Source organism: Vitis vinifera, chromosome 18, assembly GCF_030704535.1.
Source record: "Vitis vinifera cultivar Pinot Noir 40024 chromosome 18, ASM3070453v1".
Taxonomy (NCBI): domain Eukaryota; kingdom Viridiplantae; phylum Streptophyta; class Magnoliopsida; order Vitales; family Vitaceae; genus Vitis; species Vitis vinifera.
In genome coordinates, this window is record NC_081822.1 from 6139884 (window position 1) to 6164739 (window position 24856).

Sequence of the window (24856 nt, forward strand, 5' to 3'; positions counted from 1 at the left end):
TGATTTGTCGAAGGTAAAATTGTGGGTGGAGAGGCTTCCAAATGTCGTGCTTCCAGCGCTACTAGAGGTAGAAGATGGAGATTGGTCATTCACGGTTGCAGTTACAGTCACCGAAGAAGATGAAGGAGATGACCTTCTCAGGCCTAAGTCAAATCGCAGCAAGGACGAGTTGAGGTCAGTGGGAGGTTGCATCCTTCAGAAACCAAAGATTGTTGAGGGGCTACGAGCTACTACTAGGGACAATGAGTGCCACAGCTGGAGGCCTCGTCATCGTTCCCATTCTCATTCTCCAGATTCAAAATCGTCGAAAGTTGAGAAAGGAAAGGAAATGAGTATTTTGGGCCCAACGGCGAGAAGCACTATCGGGCCAACAAAACCAGACGCCTCTTTTAAAGCCCGTTCTAATTAGGCCCAGTTTGGGGTGAAGGGTTTTGGGCCCCTAGTGGGTCCAATCCACGAAGGTTCCTCTAATGGTGGCCCAGCAGTGCCTTCATCTTCAAAGCTCCTACTCTCAGGGTCCTCTGCAAAGGAGATAATGCCAAAAGATCATTCTCAAGAGTAGTCAAAGCTAAAAGGCTCCTCAGTCTCCGCAAGGCACAAAGCAAGAAGTTGGTCGCCGAGCTTAAATGAGGCGTCTTCTGTCCCAAAGCGTAACCTAGAAGGAGGTGGCTCATCGAAGGCAGTTCGAGACACTTTTCGGGGCAGATCACTCTCCAGTAAGAGCGATCTTTATCCTGGTCCAAAAACATCCAAAGATTTTACAGGCAAGACAGAGGGAGACGAGGGGATTTTGCGATGCAATTTGGTAAATAAGGTGCGTCCTCCTTTCTCAGCTTTATCCGAGCAGGGTCTCCTTTGGTTAGGGCTTTTGAGCCAAAATTTCTTCCCGACTCCTCTGTTTCTTTTGTTTGTCCTTCTCGTTGTCAGCCTTTTTCTTCGTTTCCGTTGGAGTCAAGTTTTGCCTTTCAGCGTGGTTCCTTTTTTATTTCTCCTGTTGTGGATCTCAATCGTCGTGGTGGCGTGTCCTGTTCTAAAGGTGTGGCGTTTCCCCTAAAAACCTCTAACCGAAAATTTAAAGACCGGCCTTTCCTTAGGGAAACACTCAATAACACAGAGAAGCGTTGTGTCTCAGGCAAGGCTTCGTCCCCAGAGCCAGAACCTTCCATCCTCCCGTTGGAAGGTTTTCAGGTTAAGGTACTCACGCCTAGGAAGATGGTCAAGGTTCAGTTAGTTTTGGAGAGTTTGAGGATTAGAATCGTCACAGAAAATGGAAAAGGTGTGGAAGTAGAGAGCAAGAGTACTCTTTCTGCGGATAAGGTTTATTTCAGAAGGAAGAGGAAAAATGATTCTGGAACCCGATGAGAGGATTAGATTTGGTTGCTGGTTGTGACGGGTTGTTTTTGTTTACATGAAGATCTTAAGTTGAAATACAAGAGGATTAGGTTCCAGGAAGAAAAGGAGGACTGTCAAAAGGTTTTTAAGTACTCAAAGTCCAGATGTTGTGATGCTTCAGGAAACAAAGAGAGTAATTTGGGACAGGAGGTTTGTGAGCAATGTTTGGAAAGGCAGAAGCTTAGAGTGGGCTGCTCTTCCTGCTTGTGGGGCTTCAAGGGGGATTGTGATTTTGTGGGATTCAATTAAGTTCAAGTGTACAGAGAAGGTGTTAGGATCTTTTTCTGTAACTATAAAGTTGAACTCTGATGAGGAAGGGTCTTTTTGGTTAACCTCAGTGTATGGTCCAAATAAGCCTTTTTGGAGGAAGGACTTTTGGGTGGAGCTTCAAGACCTGTATGGTCTCACCTTCCCAATGTGGTGTGTAGGAGGGGATTTTAATGTTATCAGGAGGATATCTGAGAAGATGGGTGATTCTAGGTTAACAGTCAACATGAGGTGTTTTGACGAGTTTATAAGGGAGAGTGGTCTGTTAGATCCCCCTCTAAGGAATGCGGCTTTTACATGGTCAAACATGCAAGCGGATCCTATTTGCAAGAGATTGGATAGGTTTTTGTTTTCTTCTAAGTGGGATTCTTTTTTCTCTCAAAGTTTTCAAGAGGCCCTTCCTAGATGGACCTAACTAATCCTTTAAATTGGGGGTCAACTCCTTTTAGGTTTGAGAATATGTGGTTGTTTCATCTTAAGTTTAAAGAGAAGTTTAGAGATTGGTGGCAAGAGTGTACAGTTGAAGGTTGGGAAGGTCACAAGTTCATGAGGAAATTAAAGTTTGTTAAATCAAAGTTGAAATAGTGGAATATAGTGGCCTTTGGAGATTTAAGAGAGAGGAAAAAGCACATTCTTTCGGACTTAGGCAGAATTGATCTAATTGAACAAGAAGGGAATTTAAATCTTGATCTGGTATCGGAAAGGACCTTAAGAAGAAAGGAGCAAGAGGATTTGTTATTAAAGGAAGAGGTTCAATGAAGACAAAAATCTAGGGTTAAGTGGATTAAAGAAGGGGATTGCAACTCTAAGTTCTTCCACAGAGTGGCCACTGGAAGAAGAAGCAGGAAGTTCATTAAGTCTCTGATTTCTAAGAGGGGGGAGACTTTAAGTAACATTGAGGTTATTTCTGAGGAGATAGTAAATTTCTTTGGGAAACTCTATTCCAAACCTGAAGGTGATTCTTGGAGGATTGAAGGAAGTGATTGGGCCCCTATTTCTGGAGAGAGTGCAGTCTGGCTGGATAGGCCGTTTTCTGAAGAGGAGGTTCGAATGGCAGTTTTCCAATTGAATAAGGAAAAGGCCCCTAGCCCTGATGGCTTTACTATAGCAGTTTATCAAGAGTGTTGGGATGTGAGAAAAGAGGATCTTATGAGGGTGTTTCTTGAGTTCCACACCAAGGGGGTAATAAATCAAAGTACAAATGCGACATTCATTGCTATGGTGCCTAAGAAAAGCCAAACTTTTAAAATCTCAAATTATAGATTATCCTATACCATCTATCATCAATCACTCTTCCCTTTTTGGTTAGAACAACTTGCATTAAAACCTCACTGATTCGGTGATTGAGAGTCTTAAAAGCCCGATGTTCATTCTCAATTGTGTGAACTTGTCATTGTCCTCGCAAATGTGAGAGTATGGTCATTATCATCCTCAATTTTTCTTTATAGGTAAATAAAGAGAGTAGTAAATAAAAAGCACCAAAAAGAGCACATCATAGTACACAAGACGTACAAAACGGTCCCCAAAAAGCGACAGCATCACCCTCAAGCTTACTCATGGTCAAATCATTTCTCTTAGCCTCATCCAATCAATCAATTTAATCCTTTTCTCTCTAGCAAAATTCATTTGGAATTCAAAAACCCCATCAAAAAGGTCAAGGCATTTGCTTGGTTAGTGACCAACAAGAGGGTTAAGAGAAACGACTTGCTTCAAGTGAGAGGACCTTTCAAAGCCCTCAATCCTAATCATTGCAATTTGTGTTTGAAAATTGAAGAGTCAATTAATCACCTTTTTTTACATTGTTCACTAAATGACCATCAAAGACGTGATTTTATCATCCTTGTCCAAGATCTGACTGAAGAAACTTATTCAACCCAAAGTATTGTCCCAGGCCAGTTCTATGGCCCCATATTACCACCCAAGCTTGAGCAGGCTGGTCAGTGAAACCATGCCCACTTCAAATGCGAGTCAAGACAAAATTTAAGTTTTTTGCTCTAGAATCTTTCATGTACCATAGATGGAAGGCTCTTTGATTGAAGTTAAAGTACAAAGATAAACAAATAAGTTTTTTTTTTTTTTTTTTTGACAAGTGCAAAGAAAAACAAATAAGAATTGAATTTGACAAAGAACCACGCTGCTAAAAATGACCCATAGTTTTATTGTATACAAGTTGCATGCATTAGAACAACACATAAAAAATAACTTCATGGAGAAGACTTTACTTATACATGTAAGCCATAATTTAATTGCAAATGGATTACCTGCATTGGAATGTACAGAAAAGAAACAACATCAACTTTCAGTATCTCCAGGACAGAAGTGCCATCTTCTCTAAAAAGCTGAAACATTGATAGAGAAATCATAATCAAGAGCCAATCACAAGCTGAACTATGTTACATGGACTCAGGTTCTCATTTGGGTACATTTTTATATCAAGGTGTCAGATCCATCCAATTTCCATACTATAGAATACAGACATATATTTCAGTTGCCAGAGTTTCTCCCTCAGCATCTTGAGGTGAAATGAAGTATCAATCTAATATTCTGCATCCCATGTTACTCATTGAAATAAGAATCCTAGGGGGAATATCAATGGAAATATCTCTAATTGCTCTCGGAGACACCAACTTGATGCATTTCTTAGTTTCTCCTTCTATATCTCAAGGGAAAATGAGTTGTCTATGTAATATTGTGCCTCCTGCATAAAAAACTAACTAACCAAAATAGGTATCCTAGGGAACTTCTAGGAAAATAGAATGTTTTCATTTCTTAGTTTTCCTAGACCCATGTAGTGTTGTGTCAAACATAAGCACTTCTCAGATCCTAAAGTGTCCATGTAACATAGATGATGAGTACAAGAATTACAAAATCATATGACGACATTGACAGTTATATCCATACATGAATCTCACTAAAATCCATTTGGACATCAAGGCGTGTGATCTCCCCGACATCTTCAATAGAGCGTGATTTTATGCTTTTCAACTGAATTCCCATTATGTTATTCTCGACAACAAGATTACGCCCCTGATGCAGATACCTCAGGTCCAATTTGGGTAAACTGAAGCAAACCTGTCAAAAATAATAATAATGATCATCTTTGTTAATTTTCATCTAATATCAGTTTGCAAAATAAAAACAGGTGCCAAAAAGAACTTCAATACATTGCAAGAACCAGAACAAAGCTAGGATAAATACTTATTCTTATTTCATAAGTTCCAACTTTATAAAGTTAGGAGTATTTAGTTAATACAGTTCATGAATCATGTAAAGCAAACACAGAGGCCACTATTAGCACAAGGAACCAACAAAGTTATTTGATCATAAGTTTCACTTTGAGAATAGAATAAAGAAATGTCTGGTTCCTGATACATTTTTTATGTGACTTGACTTAATAAAACAGTTTCTCAGAAATTGTCCAAGATTAACCCTGAAAATTAGTTAGAAACAGTTAAAGGATTCATGAAGAACCATTATTAAAAAGAAGTCACACTGAGAAGCTGACAATAGTTCTAGATTAGCAATAAAGCATATGTGGAGTTACATTATAATCATTCTGCTCACTATAGATCAACTTAATAGGCTATTCTTCACCCCCATCACAGATACCTTGATTTTGACTAAAAACAACAGATCATATTGAAATGGCAAGTACAAAGAAGGATAATAAACCCTTCCAAAATATACGAATACAAATAAAAAATAGAAAAGCACATTGCTTCAGGAAAAAATAAAACAAAAATTGTCAACACAACTGAAGGCAGCCAAAGCAACACATATGCACTAAAACTGTTTCGTACACTCAAAGAGGTTAAAAATAATAAAGGAAACCAATTGTTTTGCTCCTTGCTTGGTTAATGGTTTACATGGTTAGCTGAGCATGGAAAGCAAGGGAAAAAACATTACAACTCTCTACCAAAAGCCAACCATTAAACTTCCATAAGCCTCTCTCCCTATTGGACACCCAAGATAAGATATAACAACCCTCTATTTGGAAACACAATTCTTTAATTTGCTGCAAGTCCTCCCACAACACTAGTATTTTTGTTACAACAAATAAACCTCCTATGCCTAACCTTCTCGAGTCAACCAGAGAATACCCACCAAAATTTAATCTTAGTGGACTCATCAGAGAAGGTAACTAATCAGGAATACTCTTCCCAGCTAATCTCTTGGAGTAGCAAACATTGTTCCAATCTAGCAACAGTAGGCTCAGGCAAGTACCCACAAAGGGATCTGTAAGGAAGGTCCAAAGAGAAGAGAAAAAGTAAACCAAGTTTCAAATAGCCTCAAATAATTCTGCCTACAAAAGTCCTGGCATTTCTCTCAAGCTAGACAATCCATATCAAAAATGGGATAGCCCCTCACCAAAGAACCTTACCTCTAAGATGACCAAAGCCCCTAGAAAAGATTATCAACATTTCCACTATGCCTCCAGGGAGCATTTTCCATCAGTTGTGCCAAGTCTAAACATCTGCCAAACGCTGAGTGGCAAGTGCTAATAAGCAGCACAGAAAGAGATCATCAGCTGATGCACCATTCTCCATGCACGTAATACACTGGACTTTGTAAGGTCTTCTCACCCATAGCATATTACTATTGATGAAAAATTAAGTAAAGAAATTCAAAGGCCTTGGTCAACTAATAAGTCAACCCCTAACCAAGTTCACTAGCTAACAGAAGAATCAATCCCCAAATAAAATTACAAAGATTGTGCAATCATTGTAGCAACAGCCTAGTCAAAAGCATCTTGAGTACTTAATCAACCACCTAAGCAAATAAAATCATAAATAATGATAATAAAACTAATCACAAATGACTTCATTGATAAAGCCATGGGAAGATAAGAAAACCAAAATAAAAAAGAAAATATAACTGAAGCAAAAGAAAACAGAAAAACTAACATGGATTGTCAAGTTAGTGACCATGTCCACATGAAAAAGGTTTGAACAGTTTTTCATGAATAACCCAACCTTTCATATCAGCTTACTGCTTGAGATCCCCGGCCTGGGAAAGATCAGTAAATATTAGGAAGAGGGGTAGTAGACAACCAATAAGGAAAAAAGGGATGTTCAATATAGAAATCAAGAAACCAATTACAAGTTCTCTTAAGCGAATTTTTTCTCCTGTTCTTTTGTCCCTCACATTCTCTTTCTTCATTCTCTATTCCCCATCATCCTTTATATCATGTCTAATCATCTGCTCTCCTACATCCAATTCCACTTCTTTTAATAAGAAGTGTAACTTTTATTGAGAAAACAAATTATTGACAGCACAAAGAAGGGTTGCAAAGGAAAGTCGAGATATCCTTCAAAAAAAAAAAAAAAAAAAGGAACTAAATAAAAGCAAAAAAAAGGAACTAAATAAAAACAAAAAACAGAATGGAATACAACAATTGGCTGCAGCAGCATCCTATCAAGTCAAGGAAAAACAATAGCCTCTCTAAAAGGCCTCAAAGACAAGCCAAATAATATGCTCCCACATTATTTGGTGTTTGGTTAGTGTTTTGTTTATTTCCTTTGTTTTCTCTCACTTGAATGATCTTTAATCCTTCCTTGTATTTTTTCTTCAAGTTCTATTTCCTATTCAAAAAAAAAAAAAAAACTTCAAATTCAAAACCCCCTATTAAATAATATAGTAAGGACCTCTACTCCCTAAGATATATATATATATATATATACACTCTACCTTCAGGAAACTAAGATCCAAGTTATGTCAACTAGTCTGGTGTGCAGCTTAGGAATCGGCAGATTTTTAGAGTGAGGTGTCGTGAATGCAAAGAGGGCTACAGGTGGGATCCTAGTTTTTTAGGACAATAGCGTGATTGATTTAGTGGGCATGGAAGTAGGGGAATACTCTATTTCTTTCTGTTAAGAACTATGGAGACAAGTTTGTTTGGATTTTCACAGGGGTGTATGGTCCCTACCTTAGGAGACATAGAGAGGACTTATGAACAGAGTTGGGGGCCATTAGAAGGCTCTGGAATGATCTGTGGTGCATTGGAGGTGACTTTAATATTGTTAGATTTCCATAGAGGCAAAGTGGTGTCAGTAGGCTTTCTGCAGCCATGAGAATGTTTTCAAAAGTCATTAAGGACCTTCAATTGAGATATCTTCCTTTGCTTGGGGGGCTTTTTACTTGGAGTGGGGGCTTAAATAATTAATCTGAATCAAGATTAGATCATTTTCTAATATCAGAGAGGTGGAAAGGCCATTTCAGTGGGGCAATGCAATGTATTTTACCTAGACTTGTCTCATATCATTCGTCGATTTTGTTGGATGGGAGTGGAGTGAGGAGAGACGCTACTCCTTTTATATTCGAAAATATGTGGCTTAAGGAGAAAGGATTCGAAGATATGATGAAGAAATAGTGGATGGGATTCAGTTTTAGGGGTTCTTATACCTTCATACAAGCAGAGAAAATGAAAATGATGAAATTTAATTTGAAGAGTTGGAATAAAGAGATTTTTGGGAATGTGGCAATTAGAAAGAATTTGGCTCTTCTCAAGTGTTCTAGGATTCTAAATAGAGAATGGGAACTTTATCTCGAGAGGAGGTGGTTGCTAGAGAGGAATCAAGGTTCGAATTTCATAAATGAGCACTTATGGAAGAAGTGAGCTAGAGGCAAAAATCAAAGAAGGTTTGGTTAAAGGAAGGTAATAGAAATACAAATTTCTTTCATAAAATAGTGAATGCAAACAAATAAAGGAACTTTTTGGCCAAGGACAAAATTATCAAGGTTTGTCTAACATAGAAGATTGAGATTAAGAAGGCCATTTTTCGGGCCTTTCAAAATCTCTTGTGAAAACCAAGGGCATGTGGCATAGTATTAGGGATATAAATTTTGGCCCATTATATGTGTTTTTTTAAGGGAAGAGGTGTTCAATGCCTTTTAGATCTAAATGGGGACTAAGCACTGTGGCTAAATGGCTTCTCAATGGTTATTTAGCAGTTTAGTTGGGACTTTGGCAAAGAAGAGGTGATGAACTTTTTTAGTGAGTTCCATGAGCAGAGTAGGTTTGTAAAAAACCTCAATGCAACATTTTTTGTTTTGGTTCCAAAGAAAAGGAGAGGTGGTGATAGAAGATCTTAAAGATTTTAGATTTACAAGTTTGGTGAGTAGCCTTTATAAGTTATTGGCTAAAGTGTTAGCAAATAGACTTAAAAAGATGGTGACCAAAGTAGTCTCCAAATTCTAGAATGCATATGTGGAAGGAAGGCAAATTCTAGACATCATGCTTATAGCTAATGAGGCAATTGACTCAATGACAAAAAACAACAATTCCAAGGTGTTGTGTGAGCTTAACATTGAGAAGGATTATGATCACATTAATTAGGACTTCTTAGTTTTGGTTATGGACAGGATGAGGTTTAGGCAAAAGTTGATCAATTGGATTACATGGTGCATTTCAAAAAGTTTCTCAATTCTTATGAATGGGAAGAAGTTGATAAGTCAGATCAGATGGTGCATTTCAACAAGAAGTTTCTCAATTCTTGTGAATGGCACCCCTCCTAGCTTTTTTCAAAGCTCTAGGGGCCTAAGAAGACCCATTCTTTCCACATTTGTTTGTACTAGATATGGAGGCACTCAGTTGCCTCCTAAGGAGCACGCTAGGAAGGGTGGGTTTTTGTTTGGTTTCAAGTTGAATGGTAGAGTTGGAGAGGGAATGGAGGTCTCTCATCTATTATTTGTCGACGATACTTTGGTGTTCTGCAAGGCCTCTCAAGCCCAAATGACCTATTTAAGCTTACTTATGTGGTTTAAGACTATTTTGGGATTGAAAATAAATTTAATCAAGAGCAAGTTGATTCCAATGGGGAGGGTAAAGTACTTAGATGAGTTAGCTTTCAAATCAAGATCTAAGGTAGGTGGTTTTCCAACTAGTTATTTGGGTCTTCCTTTAGGTGCCCCTTATAACTCTTTGGCGGCTTGGGATGAGACGAAAGAGAGGTTTCATAAAAGATTTTTTCTTTTTTCTTTTTTCTTTCTTTTTTGGTGGGGGAAGGGGGGAGGGGGGGAGGGGGGGTTCACTCTAATTCAAAGCAATTTATCTAGTTTGTCTATCTACATTATGTAGTTTTTCTCAATGCCGAGGATAGTGAGTTTGAGGTTAAAATAGATTCAAAGAGACTTCCTATGGGAGCTATTCATCTTTGAAGAGAGTCATATTTAGTGAACTAGGCCACTGTTTGTTCAAAAAGAGAAAGAGGGGTTTGGGAGTTAGGCATATTTCTTCACTCAACAAGATCCTACTCATGGTTTGAAATGTCGGCGAAATTTCGCTTATCAGTGAGGGTCGACACGATATTCTACCTTGATAATTGATCGGCCGATGTTTCAAAGATTTTTCTGAAATATTGCCGATATTTCGGAATTTATCGGCATTTTTGCTGATATTTCGGGAAATTTCCCAATATTTCGCCAAGTGCTTCAGCCCTATGCCAAGCGGGGCAAGCCCTGCAGCCAAGCGGCCCAAGCCCCAAGCCCTCTCACATTTTTCTTGCTGTTGAGGGGATTCGAACCCATGCCAAAAGCCTTGGGTTGAAGCATGGCATACCACTAGACCAAGTTCCCTTTTGTAAATAAACGTTCACACTAAATATGTTAAACTCATGGTTTTAAAAACCGGACCGGACCGGCCAGTCCGACCGCCGCCCGGCCACAATTCCGGTCCAGTCCGGCCAATTGGACCGAAAAAGTGGTCGGCCCAGAATTGGATCGGCTAAACCGAAGGTCCAACCGGCAAACCGAATGAACCGGACGGTTCTCTCTGAATCATCCGGTTCAATTTCTTTTTTTTTTTTCCTCCCACTGTCATCGAGCCCGCTAGCAAGACCCTGCAACCCTGCTAGAACCCCCCACTCCCCGCGCTCTCCTCTCCCTGCTGGAATCCCCGCGCTGGAAAACCTTCTTCTTTTTGCCCGCCGGACACGCCAGCCAGTTGAACCCAACTGAGTTGCAGAGCATCTCTCCCACGAAAGTCGCGGAACTCACCGTCGCAAGGAAGAATGCAAAGAAGTTGGGGCTCAACCAATGATTCTGGCAGATATGGCGGTGTTTCAGAGATGCGGGAAGGAAGATTTGCCAGTCGGAACCCACCTCAATGCCGGAAAAGCCAACCCCCCTCTCCCACGTCGTGCTGTTGAAACCCTTCATCCCAGTGACCCCACTGCAACCCCCCTCTTCTCCCTTTCTTCCATATATATATATATTTTAATTATTTTTTACCACATCTTAGTGATCTCACTATTATTTATTTATTTTTAATTTTTTATATTTATTATTATTTTACTTCAGATTTAAAACTTATGATTTTAATTTAAATTAATAAAAACATTACAATTTTAAATAAATTTCTGATTTTTAAATAAAAATTTAATTTTTAAATAATATATAAATTATTATTTTTATTTTTATAATTATTTTTAAATTTTAATAATTTATAAATTATATATTTATGACGTCACTGGTTCGACTGTCGGTCCGACTAATGAACCGATAACTTTTCCGATTCAATGACCGGTCCGGTTCTGAAAACATTGGTTAAACTTCACTATTAAAAAATAAAAGAATAAATTAATTCTAATTATTTTATTTTAAATTTTATTTAATTGATTAATAACAGTATAAAAACCAACATTATAATTTTCTTAACAAGTCTTTTTATATTATTTATACGATAATTAAATATAAAAATATAAATATTAAAAAATTATATGCATCATTATTTATTTTACATTATTGAATGCATTTAAATTAAATAAATTATAGTTTTAATATTAAATATATCATCATTCATCTCATTAATCCTATTTTTAAAAATTACTATCATTTCACTTTTAAATTTTTTATATTTATCCTTCTAATTTTGAATGTTTTTATTTTAAAATATTAAAAATATGACTTTATTCAAAAAAAAATACTAAAATATAGAAAAAATAATAATGAAGTTCTAGTATTTTATAAATTAAAATTAATTTGATAAGATAAATAATAACTTATTTATTAAGACCGATATATCTTTGCATACCGATATTTTTCTCTTTAACCATACTTGTATCAATTACACTTACAAAATAATTTTAATATATGTATTTTTACTTATTTTATCATTTTTTTGGGTTTTTTCAAATCTTTCCATGAATTTTGAATAATTTTCGTTTTATCGATATTTTTGTCAAAATATCCACCAATATTTCTCCGATAATTCCGATATATCCGTAAAATCCAAGTATCGATATATTCGTGCTTACCGATATTTCAAACCATGATCCTACTTTGTAGTGGGATTGGCATTTTGCAACAGAAAGGAAAGTTTTCTAAAGGAAAATTGTTAGTGGTAAAAGGGGAGGTTGAAGAGAGTGGTGTTCTAAGAAAGTAAGAGACGGGAACAGGGTTGAGTTATGGAAGGTCGTAAAGAGGTGGGGGAGATCGTCAACAATAGAATCTTTTTCTTTGTGGGTAATAGGAGAAGGATAAAGTTTTGGAAGGATATATGGTATGGGGATAAACTTTTGTATGCCTCTTCTCTTTCCTTATTTTGCAACGACATATGGTATGGGGATGACCCTTCATATGTTTCTTTTCTTTCCTCGTTTGCCATGGCTAGTTCAAAAAAGGTGTGGATGGGGGATTTGTGGATTCAATCTAGCGAAAGGGGTGTTTGGACTCCCTAAATTATTAGGAGATTGAGATTGTGGACTGTTTCTTTTCAAGGCTACAAGATAAGATGGTAAATGGGAAAGTAAAGGATAAGGTGATTTGGTTGGAGACAAAGAGTGGAACTTTCTCCAAAGTTTGGGAGTTCAGTGACTTTTCCACTAACGGTTGTTTGGAATACATTGGTTCCATCTAAGGCAAGTTTTTTTTGCTTGGGATGCATCTTGGGGAAAAGCTTTGACTCTAGATTAGTTTCAAAGGAAAGGTCCAACATTGGCTAACAGATATTTCGTTTATCATATCCACGAGGAGTAAATTGACCACATTCTGCTATATTGTGACAAGGCAAGGAGTTTATGGCAGCTTTCTCTATAAGAGAGACTCTATTAGGATGGCATAGATGCTTTGTTGGAAGAAAATGGAAAAAAGTGTGGGGAGTAGCTTCTTTGTACCTCTTTTAGACAATTTAGAATGAGAGAAATAGAAGATCGTTTGAAAAAGAGGAGTTTTTTTATCAAAGGCTCAAAATCTTGTTTCTTTGTAACTTATTGTCTTGGACCATGTAGTATATAGTTGAAGGCCTAATATCCTTATTTGAATTCATTGATTGGTTGGATTCTTATTGAGGGAATGAGTAATTTTTTGTTATCCTTTATCCTTTTTTAACACCTCTGAATGACTATTGTATACGTCCTATGTACTTTGTGTGCCCTTTTTGTCACTTTATTAATATCATATTCATTTACCTATCCAAAAAAATAAAAACCACTAAAAGAAATAGAACACTAAAGTACATAGGTCGTATACAACAGTTACTATTAGGCACAACAAAAAAAGATGGAACACAAAAAACTTCTCCCTCCCTCAACAAGACCCAAGTAATAGACAACATCAATTAAAGGAATTTAACCTTTATTTATGTACAATTTAACCCACAAAAGAAGAGTGCTAAGAAAGGTGTATGTTAGACTTTGGTCAAAATGCTCCTCATTTCAAATAATGTTTGATTCTTTTCCTTCCACATTGTCCAAAATATGCACAAGGTATCAACTCCATATGCCTTTTTACCCCTCAAAGGAATCATGTCATCCAAAAAAAGTCTCTCTCATAATAGAAGATATCACCTAAGATACACCAAACAAAGAAAACAACATTGCCATAAAACCTTTGCCTTGGCACAGTCAAGGAAGATGTAATCAATGGATTTTCCCTCATTTACACAAAAAACATCCATTTACCAATAACCACCCCGTCCTTTGAAGTTGATCTAAAGTCAAAACCTTTCCCCATTTAAACTTCCAATGAAGAAGCTCGCTTTAGACCATACCCATGAATTCCAAAGTATCCTCATTGGAAAGGAATTGATCTCCGAAATATAAAGCTCTGGCAGAGAAAATTTCATTCCTCATAGATCGTCAAACTCCCAATTGTTCAAATGCCTAAAGAAATAAGGATTCCAGTGACCCCTTTCTCTAGTTCAAACTCATAGATCCACCACTAACACTTCTTTAGATAAAGCTACTGCATACAAAAAGGGAAAGCATATACATAAAGGTTCCTCTCCACACCATTTATCCTTTCAAAATTTGATCCTTCTCCCATTACCCATACAAAGAACTACTTCTAAAGAGGTCTCAATTCTTCCTAAGAGTCATCCTCAATCAGTAAACCTCGAACATGACTAGAAGAAGCACCTCTTAGCCCTTCCAAGAGGTGAAGACCCTCAATTCAATCCCTAAGCTATAATGCCCCTGTCTAGAAAAAGCTACAACGAGTTAAATTAAAAATGAGAAAACACAACGGGGAACTAGCAAAAAGTGCAAAGGCCATAACAATGTCTAAAAGTAAATCATCTCAAGGAGGCATGAGGTAACAAAGTCTTTCATTTTTTAGACCCTAGTCAACCAAAATGGCCAAGCTTCAAGACTCCACGTTTAGCCAACTAATCCATATCTTGGTTGGATGATCTTGGTATCAAAGCAAATGAGCGGCCTAAACCTCCCATAATATTAATAATTTTGGGAACCCAATCATCCAATTTGCAAGGACCTCTGCTCCTTAAGACAAAGAAGAGATAGCTATAGCCAAGATTCCTTCTTGTATGAGACTACTAAGACCCAAAAACTTGCCTCACTCAAGCCTTCCAACAAAGCTAAAATCTCAGCCTTAATCGCTAACCTAAATCCCACTAGCTTAGAGAAGGCTCTCACTATATGGCTATGATGATAAATGCACCACTAGTGCTTAGTAATTAGGGATCACCCAAGGCCAATCATCACAGTCTAACTCAAGACAACCAAAAGGAGGGTTATCCTGGCATCTTTTTCCTATGATCTTCAAGCTAGTTCTAGCTCATATACTTCCCAAGTACATGGATTACACGTACTGTTTCATATATGGATTTTCATGGTGTCAATTATTCATTAAAATTAAAAATAAATAACAAAGAAGCTAGTCCTAGTCATATAATGGTGCTTATAAAAATTTAATCTTCAATCCTAAATTTTAACATATAACTAAATTCTGAACTGCCAAGAAAGCAAAGTTTCTCTAAGCAAATCATATGCTAAAGTTTTTCAAGAGGGGGAGAGAAAGAGAATGAATAGTATGTCAACTAAATTTCACAATAATTCATACTGACCTTTTCTGGAAACATGGAAGTATACTTTGAAAGTGATGAAAGTGCCTTGTTTTTGGGTGGCTCTGCAGAAGTCCCAGAATTAACAGTAGACCCTGTAACTTTATCTGTGTGAGTAAAGTTGTCAGCTGAACTCTTGTTCTTAACAAATAGCTCCTCATTCAGGTTCACAGCAACTTCCCCTATCGCAATATCCACATTCTTGATAATTACACCTACTTCACTGATGCCAAAAGCAACAAACATAAAAATTATCATTGATAAACCAAACATCATAATAATCACACAGAAAACAAGAAGTGTATAAAGTTTCTGCCTTTATAATAATAGAAAGTAATTTATTTAAAGGAGGGATTTCTGAACATAAGATAATTTCAAAACAATCTTATTTCTAACTGCACAACATAAATAATGATTCCAAAATCTGGTCTTGCCTATTTAAGGACTGACTCAACTGGGACCTTCCTTTGAAATGAAGCAAACCAAATATTTATATAAAGAAAACCTTAAGAAGAAACAACTCAAATTCTAGATTGGCATACCTAGAGCACAAAAAGATGCCAAAGGCCCAATGTGATAAATATAGAAAAGAAAATCCAAACCAACCAGAAACGATCATCTTTCCATTTGATTAAATCAAGAGATAAACAAAAAAAGAAGAGAAAGACAATGAGAATCAACCAACTTCATTGACCCTTCCCAACCAGTTGACAGACAACAGGGAGGATCAGTAACCCACTTTAAAGATTTGAATTTAATTAATGAAGTTTCTTTTGTAGGACATTCTAGACCACTGTGAATTATTGCTAGCCTTGTGACCATTTTGATGTGTGCAGATAGATTGGCCTTTTTCAACTAGTATACACTTATCTACCTTTTCAATCAAACTTTGTACAGAGGAATTTTCATTTTTCTTTGTACTTAGTATTTTAATGCAATAAAATAGTTGTTTTCATATATATATAGCAAGGCAAAATTATTAAGACATCTGGTCTTCTTATTTGGAGTCGTGTGGGAGTTGCAATTCTCAAGAAAAGCAAGATTATTAACTTGGCTGGGTCGTTTCATCAGAAAGAAGAGGAAGAAAGCACGGAAAGTTGCTCCTTTATGTTTGTTTTAGATTATTTGGAAAGAAAGAAATAGAATAGCATTTGAAAACATTGAGTTATCAGCTCAAGCTTAGAGGTTGGGCCCATAACCATGTTTGATTTATTCAATTGATTAGACTGTAAGTATAGGGAGGGAGTAATTTTTGTTTTCATTTTTTTTTTTTTTTTTTTTTTGTTGCACACTTGTATACTTCCCGTGTCCTTTGTGTTGCCCTTTTTTGGCACTTAATAATATATTGCTCATTTGCCTATCATATATATATATATATAGCATCCTAACTAATTTAAGACACCAAACTCTAAGGTAGACTAGCAACCCAGAAAAGTTTTAATTTATAAACCATATTATATAGAGAATCCTCAAAAAACACACTTGGACATGTTCTCAAACAAAGAGGTCTTTGGCAAGGTTGAAATTCAAAAGCAACTTGCTTTGATTCTGGTGGATTTTTAGGATAAGGAGAAGAGTGCTCGCTCACTATCTCTGCGAGAAGAGGAAACTAGAAAGGAAGCAAGAGAGACTTATAAAAAGTGGGTTCTCTTAGAAGCGTCTTGCAGGCAAAAGTCAAGAGAAATTTGGCTAAATGAGAGGGATAAAAACACAGGGTTTTTCATCAGATGGCCAATGCTCATAGAAGGAGGAATCAATTGGCTAGAGTCAAAGTCAATGGCATGTGGTTCACTAAGGACAGTGAAATTAAAGAGGAAGTGAGCAGAGCTTTCCAACTTCTGTTGTCAGATCCTGGAGGATGGAAGCCTAGCATAAACGGATTGAGTTTTGAGAGACCGGATGGTTGGAAGTGGAATGGTTGGAGAAGCCTTTTATGAAGGAGAAGGTCTTTGGCACGTTGTCAAGGTTCAACAGGAAGAAAGCACCAAGCCCAGATGGGCTCTCAATGGCTTTCTGGTAGTTTTTGTGGGACTTTGTGAAGGTGGAGGTGATGAATTTCTTCAAAGAGTTCCATGATTCTAGTTGCTTTGCGCAAAGTTTGAATGCAACCTTTTTAGTGTTGATCCCAAAGAAAATGGAGGACTTAACAGATTTTGGGCCAATTAGCTTGTGAGGGTGGGGCGTTGTACAAGTGGCTAACAAAGGTGTTAGCTAATAGGCTAAAGGGGGTGTTAGCTAAGGTGATTTCAACGGCCCAAAATGCGTTTGTGAAAGAGAAGCAAATTATGGATGTTGTGCTTATTGCTAATGAAGCAATAAACTCGATCTTGAAAAGCAATAAAGGGGCGATTCGATGCAAATTGAACATTGAGAAAGCCTATGATCATGCGGAGTGGTCTTTTTATTAGCGGTAATGGAAAAGATGGGGTTCAGGGAGAAGTTGCGAAGGTGGATTAAGTGGTGTTTATCCACAGCCAGGTTTTTTGTTTTGGTTAATGGAACCCCTACCGGGTTTTTTAAGAGCTCAAGGGTTTAAGGCAAGGAGAACCTCTTTCGCCTTATTTGTTTGTGATAGCGATGGAAGCACTCAGCTATCTCTTAAAGAGAGCAGTTTGTGGAGGCTTTTTATTGCCTTGTAAGGTGTGGGGAAAAGGGGGTGAAAGGGTGTAGGTCTCCCATTTGATACATTGATTTTTTGTGAGGCGCGGGAGGTGCAAATGACGTTTTTGTGCTGGTTGTTAATGTGGTTTAAGGCAATTTCGGGGTTGAGAGCTAATTTTGATAAAAGTGAGCTGATCCCAATTGGAAGGATAGAGAATGTGGAAGACTTGGCTGAAGAGCTTGGTTGTAAGGTGGGAAGGTTGTCATCCGCTTACTTAGGGATGTCGTTGGGTGCTCCTTTTAAATCTGCAGCCGCTTGGAACGGAATTAAAGAGAGATTCCGCAAGAGATTGGCTATGTGGAAATGGCAATATATCTCTAATGAGGGGGCAAATCACCTTAATTCGAGGCACTTTGTCTAGTCTGCCTATTTATTTTATGTCTATTCTCCTATTGCCTAGGACAATTAGAATGAGATTGAAGCAGATACAAAGGGATTTTCTATGGGGTGGTGGGGCTCTTGAGCAAAGACCTCACTTAGAAAGGTGGAAGATTGTTTGTCTAGTTAAAAGGAAAGGATGGTTAGGGGTTAAAAGCCTTACAACACTCAATAAGGCTCTCTTCGGCCAATAGAGTTGGCGTTTTGCAAATAAAAGAAAGGCCCTTTGGAACCAAGTGATAAGGGGGAAATACGGGGAGAAAAGAGATGGGTGGAGCTCTCGCGAGGCTAAGGAGGGTTATGGAGTAGGTTGTGGAAAGCAATTAGAAAGTTGGAGCACCTAGTGAACCCTAGACTTGACTTTGTGGTGGGTGAAAGGAAGAATGTGAGCTTTTGGAAGGATAAGTGGTGTGGAACTACTCCTTTATGTGAGTCATTCCCTCTTTATTTGCCCTAGCAACTTCTAAAGAGGTCTAGGTGAATGAAGTTTGGACTGTTTCAGCAAGTGGGGAAAGGGGGGGAAGTTGGAGCCTTTGCTTCTCTAGGCCTTTCAATGATTAGGAATTGGATGAGGTGGAAAGGTTGTTATGTTGTTTGGGTAGGAAGAAGGTGAATTTAGATGAGGAGGATAAGATGAGGTGGATGGATTCGAAGGATGGCAATTTCTCGGTAAAGTCTCTTTATAGAGCCTTAAAGTCGGACTCTCCAGTTTCTTTCCCTTAGAAGATTATATGGAATTCTTGTGTGCAACCTAAAACAAGATTTTTTGCTTTGGAGACTTTATGGGGAAAAGTTCTAACCTTGGACCGAATTCAGAAGAGGGGTTGGGTTTTACCTAATAGATGTTGTTTTTGCCAAACGCATGCAGAGTTTATCGATCACCTTCTTCTCCATTGTGAAAAGACAAGGGAATTGTGGGTGTTGGCTCTTTTCATTGTTTGGAGTGTCTTAAGTGTTTCCTTCTTCGGGAAAGGAAACCCTCTTAGAGTGGAGGAAGTCTTTTGTGGGTAAAAAGCGTAAGGTTGTTTGGCAAGCGGACTCGTTATGTTTTTTTTGGTCCGTTTGGAAGGCAAGGAATAGAATTGCCTTTGAAGATAATGTGTTGTCCATCCAAAGGCTAAAAGCTTCTTTTGTGTATTTACTGTGGTCGAAGACCAAATTGTTTATAAAAAGTGGTCATTCGATCTTAATAGATTTTATTGATTGAGTGGGTTCTCGATGAGGAAGGAGGTATTATTTGCATATCTTGTTGTTTTGGTTCAACCGTAAGGGGGTGAGTGTCTTTATACCGTACATCTTTGGGTCGCTATTTTAGTGCCTCATTGTAATACAATACTTTTACTTATTTATTCAAATATATATATATATATATATTTGGAGGTCTAAATCAGAGAGAAGACCTCAAAGGCATGACGGAAGGCTTCTCCAAACTCTATTGCTAGTGTCTTGGGTGTTCTTTCTCTTGGGTTCCTTGTTTATCTAATCTTTTAGCAAAACAAGGAGCCAAGCATCAAACTTCTTTTGTTGGGGGTATTTTTTCCCCTTTGAGGAGTGTACAACTAATCTAACTTGTACAAGTTCAACTTATATTCTTAAGATGTATAGTTGTCCCCTTGTTCTGATTCAAAAGGTTCACTCTCTCTTTTTCTTTTTTTCTTTTTATCAGCTTTCATATACATTGGATGGATTCTAGTCACTTATTTATGCTTAAAAATTCATATTAATAAATTAGATTTTTTTTTATCAAAGAATAGTTGTTCCCTTTGTATAATTTTTGTTTTTAGGAAAGGAGAAATTGAATTAATAAGAATAGATATACGTACAAGGAAAGCTAATCTATCCTTCAAAATCAATATTATAAGGACATTAAAAGATAAAACTATATGCTAGGTGTTAACCCCTTGACATGGACTATACGGCACTAAGACTTTATGGGGCAGCACCTTGGCCTCATGAGTGACCTAGGACAATAACAAGATGGCACAAGGGCGCAATGCCTTGTGCAAGGAGATGACTTGGTGACCATGGGTGTAATGCAATGGCAGGGGCAACACCAAGAGAGAGACTTTAATAGAACACATCAAGCGGAGCAACGATGACGACTCAAATACAAGACACAAGGGCACAATGCCTTGTGCATGGAGTAGTCATGGGCGCAATGCCATGACATGTTGCACCAAGAAGAGGGCTTGGGCAAGGCATGGAGCTACAACAGCAACAAAATGGATGTAGGAGCATGTTGCCTCGACATGGATGCAATCTGAACGTGCAGGCCAAAAAAGAGCATGGCATACGTGCGAACCACATATATAGATGCATGCGGCAGCAGCATGAAGAATTGGACTCGAAGTAGGATTGCAAGTCAAGCACGAGTAGGAGTCTTGATGTCTATCATAATTGTAGTCTAAGTGGGACTAGGACTCCGAGTCCTAATAGGAGTGGTTGGTGCCATAACCCATCAATAAGAGTCCCAGTAGGACTAAGATGTGTACTCCTAGTCTAACTAGGCGTGGGTGGCGACCACTCTATAAAAGGAGGATGGGAAGGTCTCCTTGATATATAGTGAGATCCAAAGAGAGAGTTCATGAGGGAAGCCTGAACTCACCAAAGTTATTGTGGGAGTCTTGCTTCAGTCTTGTATTCTTATTCAGCGATTTAATAAAATACAAGTTGAGGTTGGTGCCTTGTAAGCCTCGTGTGTGCCTTTGCGTTGTTGCTATCTCGTGGGGAAGGTGTAGGTTGGCTTAAAGAGCCTCTAAGCGCCACACAGACATGAAAACTTGGGTGGGAAAAATCGTGCATGTGCTTTGTTTTTATATCCTTATAATGGTGACTAAAGTTTATCATAAATTGACGATTTCCTCATAGCAAAAAATCTCACTTAAAGGAAGCACCCTATCTGAGGGCAAGCTTTACAGATAAAAGTTATTTAGCAGAAAAATTCTAATGTTGACCAACCCATGAGAATACATGGACGTTGGTTATAATTGTCTATGCAAGGATAAGAAGTTTGCACACCATATTCTCATCGATGCAATAAACTTGAATGTTACTGAATCTTCTCCTTGATCTATTTGGATGTCTTTGGATATTCCCTTGGTATACGAAAATGTTGTCACTAGTATGACGTGGTAAAAAGGGGGTAAGAGGAGAAGAAACGTGCACATAATGGCTCCATTTGTTTGTTCCGGTGCATTTAGAGAAAACAAAATGGTAGAATTTTGAGAAAAGAAGAGTTTTCTGACACATTCCTAAAACATTGTTGCTCAAAATCCTTTTACATTGGTCTGCATTTCATTATGGAGTATTTACATCACTCTTTTTGTATTTTATTGATGGCTAGGGAAACGATAAGGAGATTGAACTCTTTGTTGTGTACAAGACATTGCAAGACCCTTCTACACCTCACCCAACTAAAAATAATAAAAAATAAATAATTCTCAACTTCAACAGATTAGAATTCAAAATTCTAATAAATAATCTTCTATAACTTTTTTTTCTTATAAATAAGCTTGTATTTCAACTTTCCCAGAACTGAGGCCAAAAAAGCTTAAATTCAAAATCATATAGCATCTAAAAGATAAACAACAAATTATCAATTTTCTATGGCCAAAAAGGAACCTACCTATCATGGCCAAATTCACATGAGAGAGACAATTCCTCACAGTAAAAAGGAGCAGAGGACCTTTCCATCATGCAAAAGGATGGCTGGCCAGCAGAAACACTACCCTGGTTAAAGTTGGATGATTGGTCACAAGTAAGCCGTGGATCACCCACATGAACAACTAGAGGTAAAACTTGAAGCTTCACAAACAAAGTTGGCTTGGATCCACCATCTTTGGATATATCCACTCTCAGGTCTTTAACTTCAATAGTTGCTTTAGGTGTCTGCAACATTTCAAGCAATCACAACATACAACAAAAAGCCTTGTGGACTGAAACATAAAACAACGGATAAGGAAAAAAAACCTTAAAAAGTAAGCCTTAGCAACGGACAAGTATGCTTTAGCAATCCAAGAGATAATGAGAGAGAGAGAGAGAGAATATGATGTTTCCGACCTTCAATGTTCAACCTTACATATCAAATACTTGATCATAAAGGTTGCATTAAGTCACTCATATGTTAACTAATTCAGACATAAACAAATATGTTTACATACATATAGGCAACTTTGAAAACCTGCAGAAACACAAGAAATAATGCAGTTGCAATATTGGACCCACCCTATGGTTATTTCTTCATTTTCTTATACAAGACTGGAAAATATTATCCATACAAAAGAAACAAAGAAGAATGATATATGGAACAATTACTTCATGTAGTCAATCATTATTGACTTCTAATGCATTGATGCCACAGTATATGTCTTACATGGTTAAAATGATGCTTAATAAAGGTAGAATTATATTTTAGTTATTTATTAATCATTATATTAATTTATTTACTTAAAAAAAAAGAGGAGCGACCCATGGTGACATAGACAATGTTGTGCAGCTAAACTGAGGTTTGGTAAAGGGAAATCACCTTTTTGCATGAGGAGGTCGCTTTCAAGGCTTAGTTCAGGTTGCAGTAAGCAGGCTTGGTTTGCAAGCAAGAAGTTTGTATGGGGCTTTCGGGTTTTTATAGGCCTTTAGGGTGCTGTTTTTTGTCTCAGGTTGTGGCTTGTTGTTTTCCTTATCCTTTTGCTTGCCTTATGGTGCTATTTGTATACTCCATATGTGCTTTGTGTGCCTTTTCCAAACGCTTTTAATATATCTGCTTAGTTTACCTATCAAAAAAGAAAGTTCATAATATATATATATATATATATATATATATATATATATATATATATTAAGAATGGTTCAGTGTTATGTTGGTGACATTGGCAGAGAAATGGCAGAATGGTATTCAAAACAGCAGTGGTGGTGGAAGAGGAGGTAATGGTTGCAACTGTATGATGATAGTGGTGGCGGTGGCAGTGAAAATGTTTAAAAGGCAGCTGTACAAGTGGAGTAGGCGCTGGTATCCATAATGATCAATAAAAATGGAGATGGTATGGTGTCAAGAGCATTGTTGTGTTGGTGGTAGTAGTAGTAGTGACAGTGTGACACTCAGAGGAAGCAACACTTGCAGTAGTGATAATGGTGGGTGTGGCAGGGTCCTCAAAAATGATAATGATGGTGATTGTGAGTGCATGGTGCAGGTGGTAATGTACAGGCATATCAGCAGCAAACACAGTGATGGTATAGTGGCTGCTGTGGTGAAAGTAGCAGCAGCAACGATAGTAGAGATAGAAATAATCATGGCTATATTCTGATATAAATAAATAAATATATATAAAATTAACCATGAATATAATGGCAGTGACTACAATTTATAAAATGAAAACGGAAGTGGAAAAAACTGGAGGTCGGTTGAGGTTGTGAAGGGGCAACTGTGGCGGCATTTATGTGATGGTCATAGAAACAGGTGGCAATAGGCTCATTTTGGTGTCAGAAACTTGAAGCAATCACAAAACTGATGGTGAATGGTCATTATGAGGTAGAAGCTAGATTAAGTGCGAGTTTCACAAAGATTTCACTTAGGTAACAAAAATCTTTCTTTGAGAAGGCAATTTTTCATTGGAAATGCACCATTATGGAAATCTAATGCAAAACAGAGTCATACTCTAGAAATCATTTCTTCAGCAATGAAATTTTTCATTGGAAATGCATCACTGGGCAAAATGAACTCTGATACTGCAAAACAGACAGGCATCACAGGCCTTAGAAAAAATGCACAGAATTCACATCCATGTTCGAATATCAAAGTATAGGCCAATTTACCTGTGATAAAATTTACAAGATCTAAAATATATGACTTTGCAACCACTGTTATGATTCCAATGTCCATAGGCCTAGCCGTAGCTCTATATGTCCAAAGACCATGGAAAAAAATACTTCCTAACCCTTTTCCTAAACTAAGAATTGAATCAATGGTTAAAAGGATCCAAAAGAACAAATGTGTCAACATAATGATAAAGAGAAAAAGAAAGAGATAAAAAGGAATGACCTGGTCCAACATTGTTACCTTTAGAACCAAATCTGATATGGAAACAGACAAAAACCTTGCCATGTTTGCTACAACCATCCACTTTCCCCTGCCTGAACTACGGGGTTTCTGAGATCTAATCTTCTTTGTACTTTTACCAGAAGGCCTCATAACAACTTCTAAATCACAAATTAGCACTTGCAGCTTTGGGTCTTTCGAAATAAAACCAAAAAGTTTAACCAATGACTGGCGTAGGCTGAGCCTGATTTCACCAACAGAAACAGATTCAATTGCACCCTGTAAGTTACAAAAATCACAACATGAATGACATGATCCAGTAGAGGCACTAGTCTGCAATGTTTATGTTATAGAAAATCCACAATGTATGTAGTACATTCAAAAAATGACACTTCAATACAGCATTAATTTCCAAAAAACTAATCCACCTTGATTGCTACCTGAAAACTAACTTACCTTGATTGGAACTTTATAAACAAAAATTTTAACCAAAAAGAAAGCAAATAGGATCCAGGTTCTGGCTAATCCAAAGAGGAAAAAGGGAACAGCAACAAATGAGAGCAAGTCATTCCCAAGGCCACAGAGTTCACTGAAAATCATAGAATCCAGGTTCTAACAAATCCAAAGAGGACAAAGGGAACAGAAACAAATGAGAGCAAGTCATTCCCAAGGCCACAGAGCTTACCAAAAATCATATTTTACTAGTCATTCAAACATCCTTCTGCTAACCCCTTCAAAAAGATATTCTTAAGAAATTCAATCAAATGAAACGACAAACAATTAGGGACCACACTGGAAGTAAACTGGTAGAAAACTGGTCAGGTAATTC

General features: G+C 37.5%; 1 protein-coding gene across 3 annotated transcripts in view; it reads right to left on the bottom strand.

The window, feature by feature from the left end:
• LOC100254031 (protein SABRE) overlaps nt 1–24856 on the bottom strand; it is a 90216-nt gene that overhangs the window by 59015 nt on the left and 6345 nt on the right. For 2 of the 3 annotated variants that reach the window (XM_010666125.3, XM_019216402.2), the window contains exons 3-7: nt 24049–24306; nt 21622–21884; nt 14960–15179; nt 4561–4731; nt 3921–3998 (exon numbers count right to left, since the gene is read on the bottom strand). In XM_010666125.3, coding sequence (XP_010664427.1) covers nt 3921–3998; nt 4561–4731; nt 14960–15179; nt 21622–21884; nt 24049–24306 — 990 coding nt within the window. Of the gene's footprint in view, nt 1–3920; nt 3999–4560; nt 4732–14959; nt 15180–21621; nt 21885–22521; nt 22766–24048; nt 24307–24856 lie in introns of those variants that run through there. The other variant, XM_019216401.2, reaches the window with a different exon arrangement.